Source organism: Sapajus apella, unplaced genomic scaffold (assembly GCF_009761245.1).
Source record: "Sapajus apella isolate SASKATOON/1434 unplaced genomic scaffold, GSC_monkey_1.0 scaffold59, whole genome shotgun sequence".
NCBI lineage: Eukaryota > Metazoa > Chordata > Mammalia > Primates > Cebidae > Sapajus > Sapajus apella.
The window spans coordinates 3874907-3893642 of record NW_022436999.1 but is presented as its reverse complement, the minus strand read 5'-3'; the positions used below and the strand labels follow the sequence as shown (position 1 = coordinate 3893642).

General features: G+C 40.7%; 1 protein-coding gene across 3 annotated transcripts in view; it reads left to right on the top strand.

Annotated features, from left to right (window-relative positions):
• The first annotated feature begins 146 nt into the window (after positions 1–146).
• EXD2 (exonuclease 3'-5' domain containing 2) overlaps positions 147–18736 on the top strand; it is a 42633-nt gene continuing 24043 nt past the window's right edge. Inside the window, exons 1-2 of one of the 3 annotated variants that reach the window (XM_032245810.1) lie at positions 147–330; positions 10861–11240. In XM_032245810.1, the coding sequence (XP_032101701.1) occupies positions 10908–11240 (333 nt within the window). In that variant the 5' untranslated portion in view covers positions 147–330; positions 10861–10907. Of the gene's footprint in view, positions 331–3763; positions 3815–10860; positions 11241–18736 lie in introns of those variants that run through there. The other 2 variants (XM_032245811.1, XM_032245812.1) reach the window with 2 other exon arrangements.

Genomic DNA, 18736 nt, shown 5'->3' with positions numbered 1-18736 from the left:
TTCAAAGCCAAAACCAGAACACAAAAATACCATCCCAGAAACAAAGGCGTCACTTTTCGGAAGACGACATTAAGCCCTTCCAATTTTAACAGATCCTTTGTTCAACAGAGGAGAGAGACTGGGTAGGCAACACTTGCCCCGGTAGCTTCCGTACAAGATGGCGTCGCCCGTTCGAACACCCCAACTGGGATTCCGCCCTCCAGGCCGGCCGTAGGAACGGAAGTGGTTACGGCCCTAGTGAATCCGGGTGGGTTCGCGCAGGCGGCCGCACAGGTTCCATCTCTTTAACGTGAGGCCGCGGCAGGTGTGCGGGCCAGTCCGAGACCGCAGGTAAGTGAGGCTTAGGGGCCGGCGAGGCCTCGCGCCGGGATTGTGCTCGGGGCAGAGGGGCTTCCAGTGCAGACCAAGAGGGGTCGTGGAGCGGGGCATATTACCGTGTGCGGGGGTGACATTGCGGGGACCCAGCTGTCCCGGAGCGAGTTGGCCCTGCCCCTCTCCCCGCCCCTCGACGTGACCCTCCTCACCCCCGTCGCCCACGCGGGGCGATTGACCACCCAGGTGCTCAAGGAGGGCCTCACCCCAGCCCTCGGCCTCCCACGCCCTCTTGGGCCTCTTTTTCCGACCCCTTTACCCTGTCTCTGGGAGTCCCTACCAGACCTTTCAGGCTGTGTGTCCCAATCAGCTAAAAAGGAGGCCCCGCCCGCGGCACCTGGTAGCTCCTCGGGCGCTGCGGGTTCGAGGCGGCCACAGCTGGTGTTTTCTTCCCTGGATACATGGGAGCTGCCACCCCCCGCTACCATTCCTGTCCTCCCGGACCACACCCTGCTCTGGGCCTGGTCGAGGGCCACCTCTTTCGCTTTTCACATCCCTGGGATGGATCAAAACTTAAGAAACTTGATCATTATTTATTACAAAATTGACACCTGCTCCTTAAAATACAAACAAGCATTCCTCGATAAGCTCTTGATATCCTTTTGATATGAATACAACATTCAGACTCCTCTATATACCCTCTCCTCAAAAACACAAAATTATACTTTTTTTTTTTTTTAGTTCTGTTACAAGGATAGAAGGAATTGCCGTGAAAGGTTTTTTAAATCATAGGAATTAGGACGTGGAGGTCGGGGCGCAGGGGGGAAGATGGATTAAATTTGGTCAAGTTGAGCTTGTTTTAAAAATGTGTTTTTTAAATATTCCAGTTATAGTCCGTGCATAAAGTCTTGTAACAAAATTATGTAAAAATGTTAAACAAGACAGATTCTTCTTAGCTTGCTGTGCTCCTTGGTGTTGAGGGTGGGGAGTGAGGAAGACAGATCCTCTTTGATTTTTTTTTTCCATCTCCACCTTTTCTTCTTTACCAGTCCCTTTCCCACAAAATAAGAACTGTTGTCAGTTTGGGTGTATTTTTCTTTGCATTTATTGACAGGTATGTGTACGTGTAAGATATATATTTGTAAGCTTTCATGTTAAACTTTTACAAATATGTATGTTTTATGCATTCTGCAACTTGACATTTTATGCTTAAAAATGGGTCTTGGAATTTTTTCTTTGTCAGTACCTAGAGATCTACCTATTCTTTCTGCTTGCTCTGTAAGTTCCATGCTTATGTAAGATTCCATAGATTGTTTCCAGTTTTTCAATGTTAGACACAGTGTGGCAGAGAACATCCTTCCACACGCCTCTGTGCCCATGTGAGCATTTCTCAAGGATGGGTACCTGCAGGTGGAATTGCTGAGTGGGCGAGTATGGACATATAGGAATGCCAAACTGCCACCCCCAGTGTATAAAATAATTTCCTCCATGCTTTTTTTGTTTTTTTGAGATAAGAGTCTTGCTCTGTTGCCCAGGCTGGAGTACAGTGATACGATCTTGGCTCACCGTAGCCTCCGCTTCCTGGGTTCAAGCAATTCTCCTGCCTCAGCTTCCCAAGTAGCTGAGATTACAGGTGCCTGCCACCATGCCCTGCTAATTTTTGTATTTTTAGTAGAGATGGAGTTTCACCCCGTGTTGGCCAGGCTAGTCTCAAACACCTGACCGCCAGTGATCCACTGGCCTTGGCTCACTGTAACCTCTGCCCCCCGGGCTCAAGCTATTCTCCTGCCTCAGCCTCCCAAGTAGCTGGGATTACAGGAGTGAGCCACGGTGCCTGCTCCCCCATGCTCTTTTGAACATTTAATGGTATGAATCTTTTCTATTTTTGCCAATCTGATGGATGGAAAAGTGATTTCTCATTGGTGTTTTAATTTGCATTCACCTAATCACTATTGAGATTGACCATGTTTTCTTGATTGATGGCCATTTGTATTTCCTCTTTTAAGAAACATCTCTATTGGATTTTCTTTTCCTTATTGACTTACAGTAGTATTTTATATGTTCTGGATTTTGATCTTTTGTTATTCTTATATATTTATAATATTTAGTCCTTATTGCTTTTTTAAAGTTGTTGCCTGTCTTTTAACTATATGGCATCTTTGTTGAAACAAGGTTTAAAATTTTAGGTTTTAATTTATCAGTTTGTTTTGTGTGTGTTTGTATTTTGTGGCTATCATTCCCAATCTGAGTGGTTGTTAAATGGGGGAGATTTTTGCTCTCAGGGTTATTTGGCAATGTCTGTAGACATTTTTTGTTTGTTCTACTAGGGTGGTGCTGCTATTGGTTATCTAGTGAGTAGAAGCCAGGGGTGCTGCTAAACATCCGACAGCGCATGGGAAAGCTTCCCACAACAAAGAACTTCACCAGCCAAAAATGTCAGTTATGTTGAGGTTGAAAAATCCTCCTCTACTCTTTTTTTTTTTTTTTTTCGAGAGGGAGTTTCGCTCTTGTTGCCCAGGCTGGAGTGCAATGGCATGGTCTCGGCTCACTGACACTTCTGCCTCCAGGGCTCAAGCAATTTTCTTGCCTCAGCCTTCTGAGTAGCTGGGATTACAGGCATGTGCCACCACACCCGGCTACTTTTTATATTTTTAGTAGAGATGGGGTTTCACAATGTTGACCAGGCTGGTCTCAAACTCTTGACCTCAGGTGATCTGCCTGCCTTGGCCTCCCAAAGTGCTGTGAGCCATTGTGCCTGGCCCCTCCTCTACTCTTAGAAAGAGCAGGGTTTTCTTCTAAAGCTCAGTTTTCTCCTCAAAGTTCTTGTGGGAATAGTGTGAGTTTTTCTTTAATTCCTCTGGAATTGTGTGTGTGTAATTGTTGTTTTCCAAACACTGTCACTTCGAGTAGTCAGTCCATTCTTGAGCCATTAATCTGAAATGTCACACTTATCATGTACTAATTTCTTTTTCTCTTTTTAATTTTTATATGTAGAGATAGAGATGAGGTCTTGCTATATTGCTTAGGCTAGCTTCAAACTCCCAGCCTCAGCAGACTCTCCCACCTCGGCCTTCCAAAGTGCTGGAATTACAGACATAAGCCACCTTGCCTGGCCTCATGTACTCATTTCTCATACAGGGTCTGTTTCTAGACTTACTTCTGTTCTATGGCTTACTTTTCTATTTTGCTGGACCAATACCACAACATCCTCTATTAAACTGTATGTTATATGTTGACATCTAATAGGGTAAATACTCCATCATAATTATTTTATTGGAAGTCATATACTATATCAGCTCATGTCCACTATTATTTAAAAAACAGTATTTTGGCTATTATTAGTTTCTTTTCCAGATTAATTTTAGAGTCAACTTGTCAATTTTTTTTTTCTTTTAAGAGGTGGAGTTTCATTCAGTCACCCAGCTGGAATGCAGTGGCAGCCCTGACCTTCTGGGCTCAACTGATCCTCTTGCCTCAGCCCCCCAAGTAGCTGGAACTGCAGGTATGTATCACCATGCCTGGCTAATTTTTGTATTTTTTATAGAGACGAGGTTTCACCATGTTGCCCAGGCTGGTCTTGAACTCCTGGGCTCAAGTGATCCACCCGCCTTGGACTTCCAAAATGCTGGGATTATAGGCATGAACCACTCCAGCCCAAAATCATTTTTTAATGGCGTTATTGAGATGTATTTCACATACCATACAGTTCATTATTCAATGTGTACAATTTGATGATTTTAGTATATTCATAGAGTTGTGCAACCATCACCATAATTAATTTTAGAGCATTTTTACCACCCAAGTCACTCCCTATCCCTGACTCCCCTAAGACCCCAGCCCTAGGCAACCACTAATATTTCTGTCTTTCTAGATCTTGGTGTTTTGTATAAATGGAATCATACAGTGTGTGGTTCTTTTTTTTTTTTTTTTTTTTTTTTTTGAGACAGAGTTTTGCTCTTGTTGCCCAGGCTGGAGTGCAGTGGCGCGATCTCAGCTCACTGCAACCTCCACTTCCCGGGTTCAAGCTGTTCTCCTGTCTCAGCCTCCCAAGAAGCTGGGATTACAGGCATGCGCGTCTACGCCCAGCCAATTTTGTATTTTTAGTAGAGACAGGTTTTCTCCATGTTAGGCTGGTCTAGAACTCCCGACCTCAGGTGATCCACCCGTCTCGGCCTCCCAAAGTGCTGGGGTTACAGGCATGAGCCACCGCGCCCAGCCATCAATGTGTGGTATTTTGTGACTGGCTGCTTTAACTTCAGATAATGTATTCAAGATTCATCCATGCTACAGCTTGTATCAGTTCTTCGTTCCTTTATATTACTGAATGAAATTTCATCCTATGGTATGTTTGTTTTGTAGGGCTGTGGTCAAAGTAACACAAACTGGTGGCTTAAAACAACAGAGATTTATTCTCTTGCAGTTAAGGAAGCTAAAGTTCAAAATTAGGGTATCAGCAGGGTCATGCTCTTCCTGAAGGCTGCAGGGGGGAATCCCACCTTGCCTCTTCCTAGTTTCTGGTGGTTGTAGGCAATCCTTGGCATTTCTCAGTTGGCAGCTGCATAATTCCAGTCTCTGCCTCTGTCTTCAAATAGTCACCTTCCCTGTGTGTCTGTCTCCACGTTGGATTCTCTTGGAGTACGTCTGTTTCTTTTCCTCCTCCTGTAAGGACACCAGTCATAGCGGATTAAGGGCCCACCCTACTTCAGTATGACCTTGTTTTAACTTGATTACATCTGCGAAAAACCTGTTTGCAAATAAGGTCACATTCACAGGTACTGGGGGTTAGACCTTCAACATAACTTTTTGGGGAATACAGTTCAACTCATAACATATGGATATACTGTATTTTAATGATCTGTTCATCAACTAATTGACATTTGGGTTATTTCCACTTCTGGGCAATTATGAATAGCTATGAACTTTAGTGTGGGCATGTGTTTTCATTTCCCTTGGGTAGATACCTCCCAGTGGAATTGCTAGGTCATATAACTGCCAGACTGTTTTCCAGAGAAGCTGTACCATTTGACATTCCCACCAACGATGGATGAGGTTTCTAATTTCTCCACATTATTGCCAGTTTATTTGTCTTTTTTTTTTTTTTGAGAGACAAGGTCTTACTCTATAGACCAGGCTGGAGTGCAGTGGAGTGATCAAAGCTTACTGCAGCCTCAGACTCCTGAGCTCAAACCGTCTTCCTCCCTCAGCCTCCCAAGTAGCTAAGTCTATAGGCACGCTACTACTCCTGGCTAATTTAATTTTTTTTTTTTATAGAGGTAGGGTCTCACTATGTTTCCCAGTCTTGTCTCAAACTCCTGGCCTCAAGTGATCCTCCCACCTTGGCCTCTCAAACTGCTAGAATTACAGGTGTGAGCCACCATACCTGGCTTTAGTTGTTTTTTTGACTAGAACCATCCTACTGGGTGTAAAGTGGTATCTGATTGTGATTTGGATTTGCATTTCCCTAACAGCTAATGATATTGAACATCTTTTCATGTACTTATTGGCCATTTGCATTACCTTCTATCAGGAAATGTCTATTCAGTTAGCTGGACATGTCTCTTCAGTTAGCACAACGGTAGTCAAGAGGCTGAGGCAGAAGAATCACTTGAGCCCAGGAATTTGAGGCTGTCTTGAGCTATGATTGCATCACTGCACTGTAACCTGGGCAGCAGAACCAGATCTCGTCTCTAAAAAATTATATTAAAAAACAAATTGAAGAAGAAAAATACCTAATCAGATCCTTAGCCAGTTTTTTAATTTTTTTTAATTATTATTTGATTGTAAACAATTTATATATATTCTGGATATACACCCTTTCCAGGTATATGATTTGTAAATATTTTTTCCCATTCTGTGTGTTGTCATTCTACTTTCTCAATGGTTGAGTCATTCTTTTTATATGTATATGTAATTTCAACTTTTATTTTAAATTCAGGGGGTACATGTACAGGTTTGTTACATGAGTAGATTGTGTTATGCTGGGGTTTGAGGTATGGATGAGTCCTTCACTCGGGCACTGAGCATAGGTAGTTTTTCAGCCCACAGCTCCCTTCACTGTCTTCTCCTCCCCACCAGTAGTCCCCGATGTCTGTCATTCCCATCTTTATTTCCATGTGCACTTATAAGTGAGAACATGCAGTATTGGGTCTTCTGTTCTTGCATTAATTCACTCAGGTCATTAAAAATTTTTTTTTTAACTTTTTAAGCTTTTTCATTAAAAACTAAGACACAAATACACACATTCATGTTAGCTTAGACATACACAGAGTCAGAATCATCAATATCACTGTCTTCTACCTCCACATCTCATCCCACTGGAAAATCTTCAGAGGCAATAACAGGCATGGAGCTGCCATCTCCTATGACAACAATGCCTGCTGGAATAACTCCTGAAGGGCCTGCCTGAGGCTGCTTTACAATTAATTTTTTTATAAGTAGAAGGAGTACACTGTAGAGTAAAAAATACTGTAAATACGTAAACCGGTAACGTCGTTTCTTGTCATTGTCAAGTATATACTGTATGTAATTGCACGTGTTGTACTTTTATACGACTGGCTGTGTTGTAGGTTTGTTAACTCCAGCATAATTACACACATTGGTGAATAATGCATTGTGCAGTGATGTTAGGACAGTTAGGATGGCTATGAAGTCACTAGGCAATAGGAATTTTTCAGCTCCATTGTAATCTTATAATTTTGTAGAACTATTGTGTGTGTGGTCTGTTGTTGACCGGAACATTGTTATGTGGCACATGACTATATTTAACCCAGTATATTCCAAACATTATTTCAACATATGTATTAAAAAATTAATGTGGAATCCATAGAGATAGAAAGTATAATAGGAATTATCAGAGGTTAGAAGAAGAAGAGAGTAGGGAATTCTTGTTGAGTTATAGTTTCTGTTTGTAAGGATGAAATTTTTCTGGAAATGGGTGATGGTGATGGTTGCATAGCAGTATGAATGTGCTTATTGTCACTGCATTGTACACTTAAGAATGGCTAAAATGGGCCAGGTGTGTTGGCTCATGCCTGTAATCCCAGCACTTTGGGAGGCCACGGCAGGAGGATCCCTTGAGCTCATGAGTTTGAGACCAGCCTGGGCAACATGGCGAAACCCTGTCTCTACAAAAAATATTTAAAGAAAAATTTAGCTGGGCATTGTAGGGGGAGTACCGATAGCCCCAGCTACTTGGGAGGCTAAGATAGGAGGCTGGCTTGAGCTTGGGAGATGGAGGTTGCAGGGAGCTGAGATTGTACCATTGCACTCCAGCCTCTGTTATAGAGCCAGACCTTGTCTTAAAAAAAAAAAAAGACTAAAATCGTAAATGTTATGTTATATATATTTTACCACAATAAAGAAATCACCATAAAAATCAGTGTGGAAATTATCAAAAAAATTTTACATTTTTTGTAGTAAGTATTCAAAAATTTGGTGTGTATTTTACATGTATAGCACAGATTACCTTCTTTTGCTTGTTTGTTTTTGTTTTTGTGATAGAGTCTTACTCTGTTCCCCAGGCTGGAGTACAGTGGTGCAATCTTGGCTCACTGCAACCTCTGCTCCCAGGTTCAAGCGATTCTTGTGTCCCAGCCTCCTGAGTAGCTGGGACTACAAGCACATGGCCACCACACCTGGCTAATTTTTGAATCTTTATTAAAGTTGGGTTTTTACCATGTTGGTAGAAATGGAGTTTTGCCAGGTTGCCTAGGCCAGTCTCAAACTCCTGACCTCAGGTGATCCTCCCACTTTGGCCTCCCAAAGTGCTGAGATTACAGGCGTGAGCCACTGCACCTGCCTATATTTTACATTTGTTTAAGTGTGTCGCCTATCCTGTTATGTTTCCTGCCCTTTCATTTGTATACAAGCTATCCTTCCGCCTGGGCTGCCCTCCTCCTATCTGCGTCGTGCACCTGGAGCACTCTCACTCCTGTTTGAATGCCAGCTGCAGACACCATCTCTCTCAGCAAGTGTTTTCTCTTAATAATACCCCAACTCGGCCAGATGTGGTGGTTCATGCCTGTAATCTTAGCACTATTTTGAGGTCAATGTGGGCAGATTGCTTGAGCTCAGGAATTTGAGCAACCTGGCAAAACCCCATTTCTACCAAAAATACAAAATATTGGCTGGGGCATTGGAGCTCAGGAGTTCGAGACCAGCCTGGGCAGCCTGGCAAAACCCCGTTTCTACCAAAAATACAAAATATTAGTTGGGGTGCTCGCATGCATCTGTGGTCAGTCCTAGCTACTTGGGGGATTGAGATGGGAGAATCACTTGAACCCAGGAGGTCAAGGCTGCAGTGAGCTGAGATTGTGCCATGGCACTCCAGCCTGGGTGACAAAGTGAGGCCCTGTCTCAAAAAAATAAAAATAAAAACAATATCCCCACTCTTTCCTCAAGTACAAGCCATTTGCGTGGTTGTATGTGCTTCACTTGTTGTGTTATCTCACTCTTTGCCACTTGTTCATCATGTGTATTTTTCCTTGGCTAAATTGTGAATTTTTTGAAGGCAGAATGTGCCTTTCAGACTCTTTTTACCCAGGGTCTATTACGGTGTCTGGCTTATTGAATGTATTATATATAGGTTTGCTGAATGATCCTTTGGCTTAAAAAGGAAGAAAAACATGCAGCTTACAAAACCTCTCCAAATAAAAATGAATTAATAAAAGCTTATGTTAGAATATGTTATTTTCTCTGAAAACAAATATTCAGTTTTGTATATAAAATTATGTTTAAGTTGAGAGGGAAACATAATCAAGATGTAAATTGGTCTCAATAGATGAAACATTTGGCTGAAACAGACAAGATGAAATTTAGAAGCAGCATTTTTTATTTAAATGCAAAATATAAATTACAAATATATAAAATGGAGAACTTGATTTGGTGTCAGTGAATTTTAATTTCCTATAGGCTTTATATGACCCAACAATGAGATTCTGTTACTAAAAAAATATATCATTTCATACAGCATTAATAAAATATAGGGTCCAGCTACTGGGAAGTAATAGTGTCACTATACGTGGCATCGGTTAGACTGTATCTCAAGTTTGTTTGTTGTTTGTTTGTTTTAGACAGGGTCTCACTCCTGTCACGTAGGCTGGACTGCAGTGGCGTGATCATGGCTCACTGCAGCCTTGACTTCTCAGGCTCAGGTGATTCTCCTACCTCGGCCTCCCGAGTAGCTGAAGCTATAGGTGCGTGCCACCACGCCTGGCTAATGTTTTGTAAACTTTTTTGTTTGTTTTTTTAAGTAGAGACAGGATTTTGCCATGTTTCCCTAGGTGGTCTTGAACTCCAGAGCGCAAACAATCTGCCCACCTCAGCCTCCCAAAGTGCTGGAATTGTAGGCGTGAGCCGTCATGCTCGGCCTCAAATATTGTATATAGACCTGAATGCCACATTTGAAGAGATATATTGACAAACTTGGAACTGTGCAGAAGTCCTTGGTCAGGATGATAATTCTATAAGCCAGGTCACGGGAAGACTGTAAAGTGGAGTCTCAGAGCTCTCTCCACCTATTTAACAGGCTCTAAGGAGGGAGTAAACACTTGTCATTGCTGAGGCTATCAAAGAGGGCAATTTGTTAGTAGACAGCTTTACAGAATGCAAGAACTTTCAACAAAAACTGCCTCTGAAGGTAGTTTTTGTCCTCTTTTATTATATATTACTGTTGCACTTTTACTGTTATTTTAATAGTACAGAAATAGTGCTGTATACTCATTTCCTTTCCATATATGGAAAAAGCCACATGTTACAGAAAAATGAAAAAGGGACAATTTTGTGGCTTCATTTATTTATATTAACTGCCTGGCGCTGTGGACACTTCAGTTTGTAACCTCCTTCTGTGCATCTTGGATATCTGTCTAAGTTCTACCTTTTTCTTTTTCGATCCTTTCTCTTTTCTACCACCCTGCCTTACCCTCCAATAACCAAATCAGTTTCTATGGAAAACCACTGAGCCTTCTGGAGCAAGAGAAAGTGTTGACTTCAGCCTGTTTCCACCACTCCCTGACTGCTACACCTTCCAGAGAGTAAAAAAAAAAAAATATTTCCCCACCAACTGACTGATGGTTATGATTTTTTTAAATTGAGAAGCAAAAGTTTTCCTTCAACTATTAGGTGACCAAAGGTTTAAAATGCAAAATACTTTGAAGAAGATCCATTAACTAAAAGATTAACCCATTAATCAGCAGTTGGAGGTGAGGGTTTAGCTTATTGTTTTTTTTTTTTTCCCCTAGATCACTTCTCATTGTGCAGATAGTCTGTTGTTTTGATTAATATGTTTTTATATCATTAAGAGAGCCCTGGGGAACTATCAGAGGGCAGGGAGATTTATTTCCTGGGGTACAGATGGAGATAGAGATGGAATACAGAGATTAAGAAGATGAAGAAATCAAACTATTGCTACTATTTCACATGGAAATTTATAGCAGTTGTTTTAGTTCGTTGACACAGAGATTATAAATGGGACTTTTTTTAGGGGGAAAACTTGTTTATATAAAGGTTTATATTCTGTATATAAATATCTTTTTGCCATTTGTTTTGCAGATTGTGGGATTAGTGTTATGCTTTTCTAAAGAGTAGAAAAGTCGAAGATGTCTAGACAGAACTTAGTGGCTTTGACAGTGACTACCCTTCTGGGTGTGGCTGTAGGGGGGTTTGTCCTGTGGAAAGGCATCCAGCGCCGCCGAAGGAGTAAAACAAGTCCTGTGACCCAGCAGCCGCAGCAGAAAGTGCTGGGCAGTGGAGAGCTGCCCCCTCCAGAAGATGATCAGCTGCACTCCAGTGCCCCCAGATCTTCGTGGGAGGAACGGATCCTTAAAGCAAAGGTGGTGACGGTGTCTCAGGAGGCAGAGTGGGATCAAATCCAGCCCTTGCTTAGAAGTGAATTACAAGATTTTCCAGTACTTGGGATTGACTGTGAGTGGGTAAGTTAAAAAGCAACAGTTAAAAAAGAAAACAACAACAACAACAAAAAACTCCTGCCTTTCCAACTGGGACCTTGGATGATCAAGTAGAAAATAAGGTTAAAGGAAAATGAATTATCTTGTTCTCAACTTGCTTGTAAGCAGTTTTTAGCAGCAGCAGAAGCTGATGCTCCTCTCAGGTTAGGGGAGTGCTTACAATTATGGATTCTGGAGTGAAACCTATATGAATTCTATTTTCCCCACTTACCAGCCTATGAATTTGGACAAGCTATTTAGCCTCTCTGAGTGTTTGTTAGTAATAGGAATGTCATGATACCTACCTCCAGGGGCTTTTCTAAGGATTCAGATTCCCCATAAAGAATTCAGCACAGTGTTAACATATAGTAGTAAGTGTTCATGAAATATTAGCCACTGTTAATATTTGTAGTAGCATTTTCTTTTCTTGTGACGGAGTCTTGCTCTTGTTGCCCAGGCTGGAGTGCAATGGTGTGATCTCGGCTCACTGCAACCTCTGCTTCCCGAGTTCAAGTGATTCTCCTGCCTTAGCCTCCCGAGTAGCTAGGATTACAGGCTTGCGCCACCTTGCCTGGCTAATTTTGTAATTTTAGTAGAGATGGGATTTCTCCTTGTTGATCAGGCTGGTCTCGAACTCCCAACCTCAGGTGATCCACCCACTTTGGCCTCCCAAAGTGCTGAGATTACAGGCGTGAGCCACTGTGCCTGGCCTGTAGTAGCATTTTCATAAGGATACCATGGAGAAAATAGTTAAGGAAGCCTATTTAAATGGAAATTATTACTTAGGATTTTTTTTTTTTTTTTTTTGAGTCGGAGTTTCGCTCTTGTTACCCAGGCTGGAGTAAATGGCACAATCTCGGCTCACCGCAACCTCCGCCTCCTGGGTTCAGGCAATTCTCCTGCCCCAGACTCCTGAGTAGCTGGGATTACAGGCACGCGCCACCATGCCCAGCTAATTTTTTGTATTTTTAGTAGAGATGGGGTTTCACCATTTTGACCAGGATGGTCTCGATCTCTGACCTCGTGATCCACCCGCCTCAGCCTCCCAAAGTGTACTTAGGATTTTAAAAGTTAACAGTTAACATTTGAAACACCGTTTAAACCTTGTACTGTATGTTTTGCTCTCATCATCTCATTTAATTTTCACAGTATGGGCATAACTTGGAGATATTGCAGGTTTGGTGTTAGACCATGGCAATAAAGCAAAGGTTGCAATAAAGTGAGTCACATAGGTTTTTTGGTTTCCCGGTGCGTATAAAAGTTATGCTGAGTGTTTTGGTGGCTCATGCCTGTAATCCCAGCACTTTGGTAGGCTAAGGTGGGGAAAATCAGTTGAGGCCAGGAGTTTGATACCAGTCAGGCGGCCCAACATAGCAAGACCCCATCTCTACAAAAAGAGAAATTAGCCAGGTGTGGTGATACCCACCTGTAGTCCCAGCAACTTGGGACACTGAGGCAGAAGGATGCTTGAGCCTGGGAGGTTAAATCTGTAGTGGGCTATGAACATAACACCGCACTTCAGCCTGAGGGGCGGAGGGAGATCCTGTCTCAGGAAAAAAAAGTTATGTTTATACTATACTATAGCTTATTAAGTGTGCAATAGCATTATGTCTTTAAAGTACATATTTTAGTTAAGTAGTTTATTGCTAAAAATTGCTAATAATTATCTGAGCCTTCAGCAAGTTGTAATCTTTTTGCTGATGAAGGGTCTTGCCTTGATATTAATGGCTGCTGACTGATCAGGGTAGTGGTTACTGAAGATTGGAGTGCCTGCGACAGTTTCCTAAAATAAGACAACAAAGAAGTTTGCCACGTTGATGGATTCTTCTTTTCATGAAAGATTTCTCTCTACTATGTGATGCTGTTCCATAGCCTTTTACCCACAGTAGAGCTTCTTTCAAAATTGGAGTCCTGTGAAACCATGCCTTTGCTTTATCAACTAAATTTGTGCAATATTCTAAATCTTTTGTTGTCATTTCAGCAGTGTTCACAGCATCTTTACCAGCAGTAGATTCCATCTCAAGAAACCACTTTCTTTGCTCCTCCATAAAAAGTAACTCTTCAGCTGTTAAAGTTTTATCATGAGATTGCAACAATTCAGTAACATTTTCAGGCTCCACCCCTAATTCTATTTTTCTTGCTGTATCCAGGAAGTGTAATCAAAAGAGGCCCTAAGCAGAATGGCTCCACAAAATCAGTTCACAGGTTGGTAGAAGAGGCCACTAGATGCCAACACTGTGATGACCAAGAAGAGAATACCTGACAGTGTGGCAGTCACAAAAGCCCTTACACCACAGCTACTGAGGGCGTTTCTTTGTATCAGCAATAGTAGTAGTAGTTTATACCAATGACCTTGGGCCATCAAGAAAGGATCAGTGATTTTGATCTATTCTATATGAAAATTTATATCATTTTAGAACTATTTACATCAGCAACAATAAAAGATAACAGAATTTAAGTGGTAAGGCTTAGCAGATTAGGAAAATTCACATGTGCCAAGCACCTAGATTATTCTAACTAAACAAAGTATAACTTGAGCAACAACAGGGTAGACTGAAGTGAACAGTAATTGATCTAATAATGATACATTTTAATTACTATAGCAGAGGTATAGATAAAGTGGCAAATAGTCTAACACCCACATCATTTTGACTTTTGATATGTATTAAACTCAGTTTAGATGCCACATTTCCCTTCAGGCATGACTGTGTTTTCCTGATTGCTGTTATAAGAAACTTAATGAAAAAGTCATTCATGGCTTCTTTTTTTGTAAAAAGAAGAATAAACTTAAGAGATGAATAAAGAAAACAAAAATAGGCTAGGCATGGTGGCCCACACCTGTAATCCTAGCACTTCGGAAGGCCGAGGTGGGTGGGTCACTTGAGGTCAGGAGTTCGAGACCAGCCTGGCCAACATGGTGAAACCCCCACTCTCTACTAAAAATACATTTAGCTGGGTGCGGTGGTAGTTGTCTGTAATCCCAGCTACTTGGGAGGCTGAGGCAGGAGACTCGCTTGAGCCCAGGAGGTGGAGGTTGCAGTGAGCTAAGATCACACCGCTGCACTCCAGCCTGGGCAACAGAGTGAGCGACACCTTGACTCAAAACAAATAAAATAGGAAACAAAAATGAAAGGAAAAATCATCCATTCTTGCTCTCTTTATTTCTCCATTCCTGTTTGCTTTCTTTTTCATTCACTTTTATGTAAATGCATATTCGATTATTATTTTTGTATTTCTTTCTTTCTTTTTTTTTTTTTTTTCTTTTAAGAGATGGGGTGGTGTCACTGTTTCCCAGGCTGGAGTGCAGTGGTGCTATCATAACTCACAGTAACCTCAAACACTTGGGCTCAAGTGCTCCTTCTGTCTCAGCCTCCCAAGTAGCTAAGACTACAGGTGTGCGTCACCACTGGCTAATATTCTTGATTTTTTTTTTTTTTTTCTGAGACAAGGTCTTATTCTGTCACCCAGGCTGGAGTACGGTGGTGGGATTTTGCCTCACTTTAGCCTAGATCTCCCTGGGTTCAGGTGATTGTCCCACCTCAGCCTCCTGAGTAGCTGGAACTACAGGTGTGTGCCACCACACCTGGCTGATTTTTTTTGCATTTTTAGTAGAGATGGATTTTTACCATGTTGCCCAGGCTGGTCTCAAACTCCTGGATTCAAGAAATCTATCTGTCTCGGTCCTACAAAGTGCTGAAATTACAGGCGTGAGTAACTGTGCCCAGCCTATGTTCTTGCTTTATAGTCAATATTTGTTTAGATTTACCACAGTGTTTACCTTCCTCTATTCTTATTCTTCTTCTTTTTTTTTTTTTTTTTTAATATGGGGTCTCACTCTTTTTCCCAGGCTGGAATGCAGTTAGTGGTGTGATCACAGATAACTGCAGCCTCCCAGGCCCAAATGATCCTCCCACCTTAGCCTCCTGAGTAGCTTGGATTACAGGTGTGAGCCACCACACCCTGTCTCTTTTTTATAGAGACAGGGTTTTGCTGTGTTGCCCAGGCTGGTCTCAAACTCTTAGGCTCAAGTGGTCCTCCTGCCTTGGCCTCCCCAAGTGCTGGGGTTACAGGTATGCATAAGCTGCCATGCTGGGCCTTTTTTTTTTTTTTTTTTTTTTAAAGAGATGAGGTCTTGCTCTGTTGTGCAGTTGTATGATCATGACTCACTGCAGCCTCAAACTCCTGGGCTCAAGCGATCCTCCTGCCTCAGCCTCCTGAGTAACTGGGACTACAGGCATGTGCCACTGCACCTGGCTAATTTTGTTTTTTGTAGAAATCGGGTCTTGCTGTGTTGCCCTGGCTGGTCTTCAATGCCTGGCCTCAAGTGAGCCTCTCGTTTGGTCCTCCTACAAGCAGAAGCGACTGCACCCAGCTATATATACCTTTTTCTTTGTTTACCATTTCTTATATCTCTGACCTTCTTTGGGGAATCATTTTCCTTAAAATCATTCTTTAACAGTTTAGGGCCCTAATAATGAACTTTGTCATTCTGAAAATGTCTTTATTTTGATTTTAATCTTAAAGAGATTTTCTCTGAGTATAAAGTTCTGGCTTGGCAGTGTATCATTTTCAAGATAGCATTCCATTGTCTTCTGGCTTCCATTATTACTGTTGAAGATAACTGTCAGTCTATATCTTGATTCTTTGTAAGTAATGTAATTTTTCAGTATGTTTTCTTAAGATCTTTTCTTTGAGTTTATGGTTCTGAAGATTCACTATGATGAGTCTAGGTGTTTTATTTCCGGCTTGGGATTCAGAAAAATATTTGGATAATAGGATTGATATATTTTATCAATTTAAAATTTCTCTTTGAAGATTGTCTTTATCCTTTCTTCTTTCTTGCTGGAATTCAATATTTAACATATATTAGTCTCTCTAGATTCATTCATTAGTACAATTTCTTCCCATCTCTTTTACAATTCCCTTTTTCTTTATTTGGCTTTGTCTAATCTGTTTAATCTGCCCCCTGAGTCTTTTTTTAGGCTTCTTTATTGTGAAATATAACTCACCAAGAAAAGTGCCTGGAACAAAAATAAACACTGAATGATTTATGTAAAGAGAACAGCTGTGTAACTAGAAACTAGGTTAAGAAACAAGATTCCTAGGACTCCAGAAGCTCCTGTTGTGACCCCTTGCAATCTTTGTCCCCTCACTACCCTCTAAGGGTTACCATTATCCTGTCTCATGATATTTGCTTTCTTGTTTTCTTTATACTTTTACTACTTAAGCATGCCTCCCTAAGCACTGTCATTTAATTTTACCTGTTTTTAAAATTTAGTATAAATGAATCATCTAGTATGTGTTCTTTTTTTTGTCTGGCTTCTTTTTCCAAACATTGTAAGATTTACCTGTGTTGTGTGTGACTATGATTGTTGCCATATAGTATTCCATGGTATAAATGGAATATACCATGATTTATTTATCCATTCTATTATCGATGGACATTTATATATATAGTGTATGAATATAATACAATGTAGGCCAGGTGGGGTGGCTCACGCCTGTAATCCCAGCACTTTGGGAGGCTGAGGTGGGTGGATCACCTGAACCTGAGGTCAGGAGTTCAAGACCAGCCTGGCCAATGTGGTGAAACCCATCTCTACTAAAAATACAAAAATTAGCCAGGCATGGTGGCACATACCTGTAATCCCAGTTACTCCCAGTTACTCAAGAGGCTGAGGCAGGAGAATCGCTGGAACTGGAACCTGGGAGGCAGAGGTCGCAGTGAACCGAGATCATGCCACTGCACTCCAATCTGGGTGACAGAGCAAGACTCCATCTAAAAAAAAAAAAAAAAAATATATATATATATATATATATATATATAAAATACAATATAGCATCACATTTGGGAGCTCTTGCAAAGAATGCTGCAGTTGAACATTTACACTCATTATTGGGCATATGTGTCTATGAGTGGAGTTCTGGGTCATGGAGTTTATATGTGTGTGTCCATGCATGTGCAACTGTAACTTTTATAGATGATGCCAAACTGTTTACCAAGATCGTTTTCATGAATGTACCTTCCCATCAGTAGCATATGAATAATCCCATTGTTTCCAGCTGTTTTCAGAAGTGATTACACTAATTTAACCTTCCTCTCTATGAAAATTGCCTGTATGAAAATGGACTTTGTTTTACATCCTTGTCAACATTTTGATACTGTAATATTTTAAAATTTTATCTATTATGTTTGGCTTATAGTGACAGTTCATTATGATTTTAATTTGCATATTCCCAATCACTAATGAAATTTAACATCTTTTTGTAATTTATTGGTCTTTTAGATATTTTCTTTTATGGAGTGTCCATTCAAGTCTCTTGCCTCATTTTCTTTTTTTTCTTGCTTCATTTTCTATCAAGTTATCTTTATAGGCATTCTTTATATATGCTGCATATGAACCCTCTGGGAGTTAAATTTATGTTGTAAATGTTTTCTCCTATTCTGTGAATCGCCTTTACATTCTTTTAATGTTTTTTTTTTTGATAAACAGAAGATCTGTCTAGTACAGTTTATCAAGCCTTTCCCTACACACAGTCATGAACATATTCTCTCTAGGTTATTTTCTTGGAGTTTTATGGTTTTAACCTTGGCCATTCAGATTTACAATCCACCTGAAATTGATTTTTTAGGTGTGTTTATATATGATGTACAATAGGGTTAAGTTCCATTTTTTTCTCCCAAAGCAATAGCCAATCTGCCTAGAACCACAGATTGAAAAGATAAACCTTTCCTCATTGCTCTGCGATGCCACTTTATCACAAAACAAGTGTCTGTATATGTCTAGACCTGTTTTTGTCCTCTTTGTCTATTTTTCTATTCTTACACCAATTATTAGAAACTTCCTTATTCAGTGTTGTTTTAGAATAACTCTGGATATCTGGGACAGCAAGACCTGCCATCTTGTTCTTTTTCTACAATATCGTGGATATTCTTGATGCTCTACATTTTCTTTTCTTTTTTTTCTTTCTTTTTTTTTTTTGAGATGGAGTCTCACTCTATTACCTGAACTGGAGTGTAGTGGCACGATCTCAGCTCACTGCAGCCCCACCTCCCGAATTCAAGCCATTCTCCTGCCTCACCACCAAGTAGCTGGGACTACAGGTGCCCGCCACCATGCCTAGCTTACATTTTCTTATAAGTCTTAGAATCAGGTTTTCAGGTTCTATAAAACTTTCTTGAGATTTTGATTGAGATTGTATTGTGTAGATCAGTTTTTAGGGAACTGACTTCTTTAAATTATCGAAGGGTTTTAAAAAATTGACATGAAATTGTATGTATTATGTAAAAGATAATGTTTTATGCATATATACATTGTAGAATAATTAAATTTAGCTAATTAACAAATGCATTACTTCACATAGTTAACATTTTTTAATGATGAAAATACTTAACATACACTATCTTTGCATTTTCCAGTAATGTATCATCATTAACTATTGTCACCATGCTGTACACTAGATCTCTTGAACTCATTCCT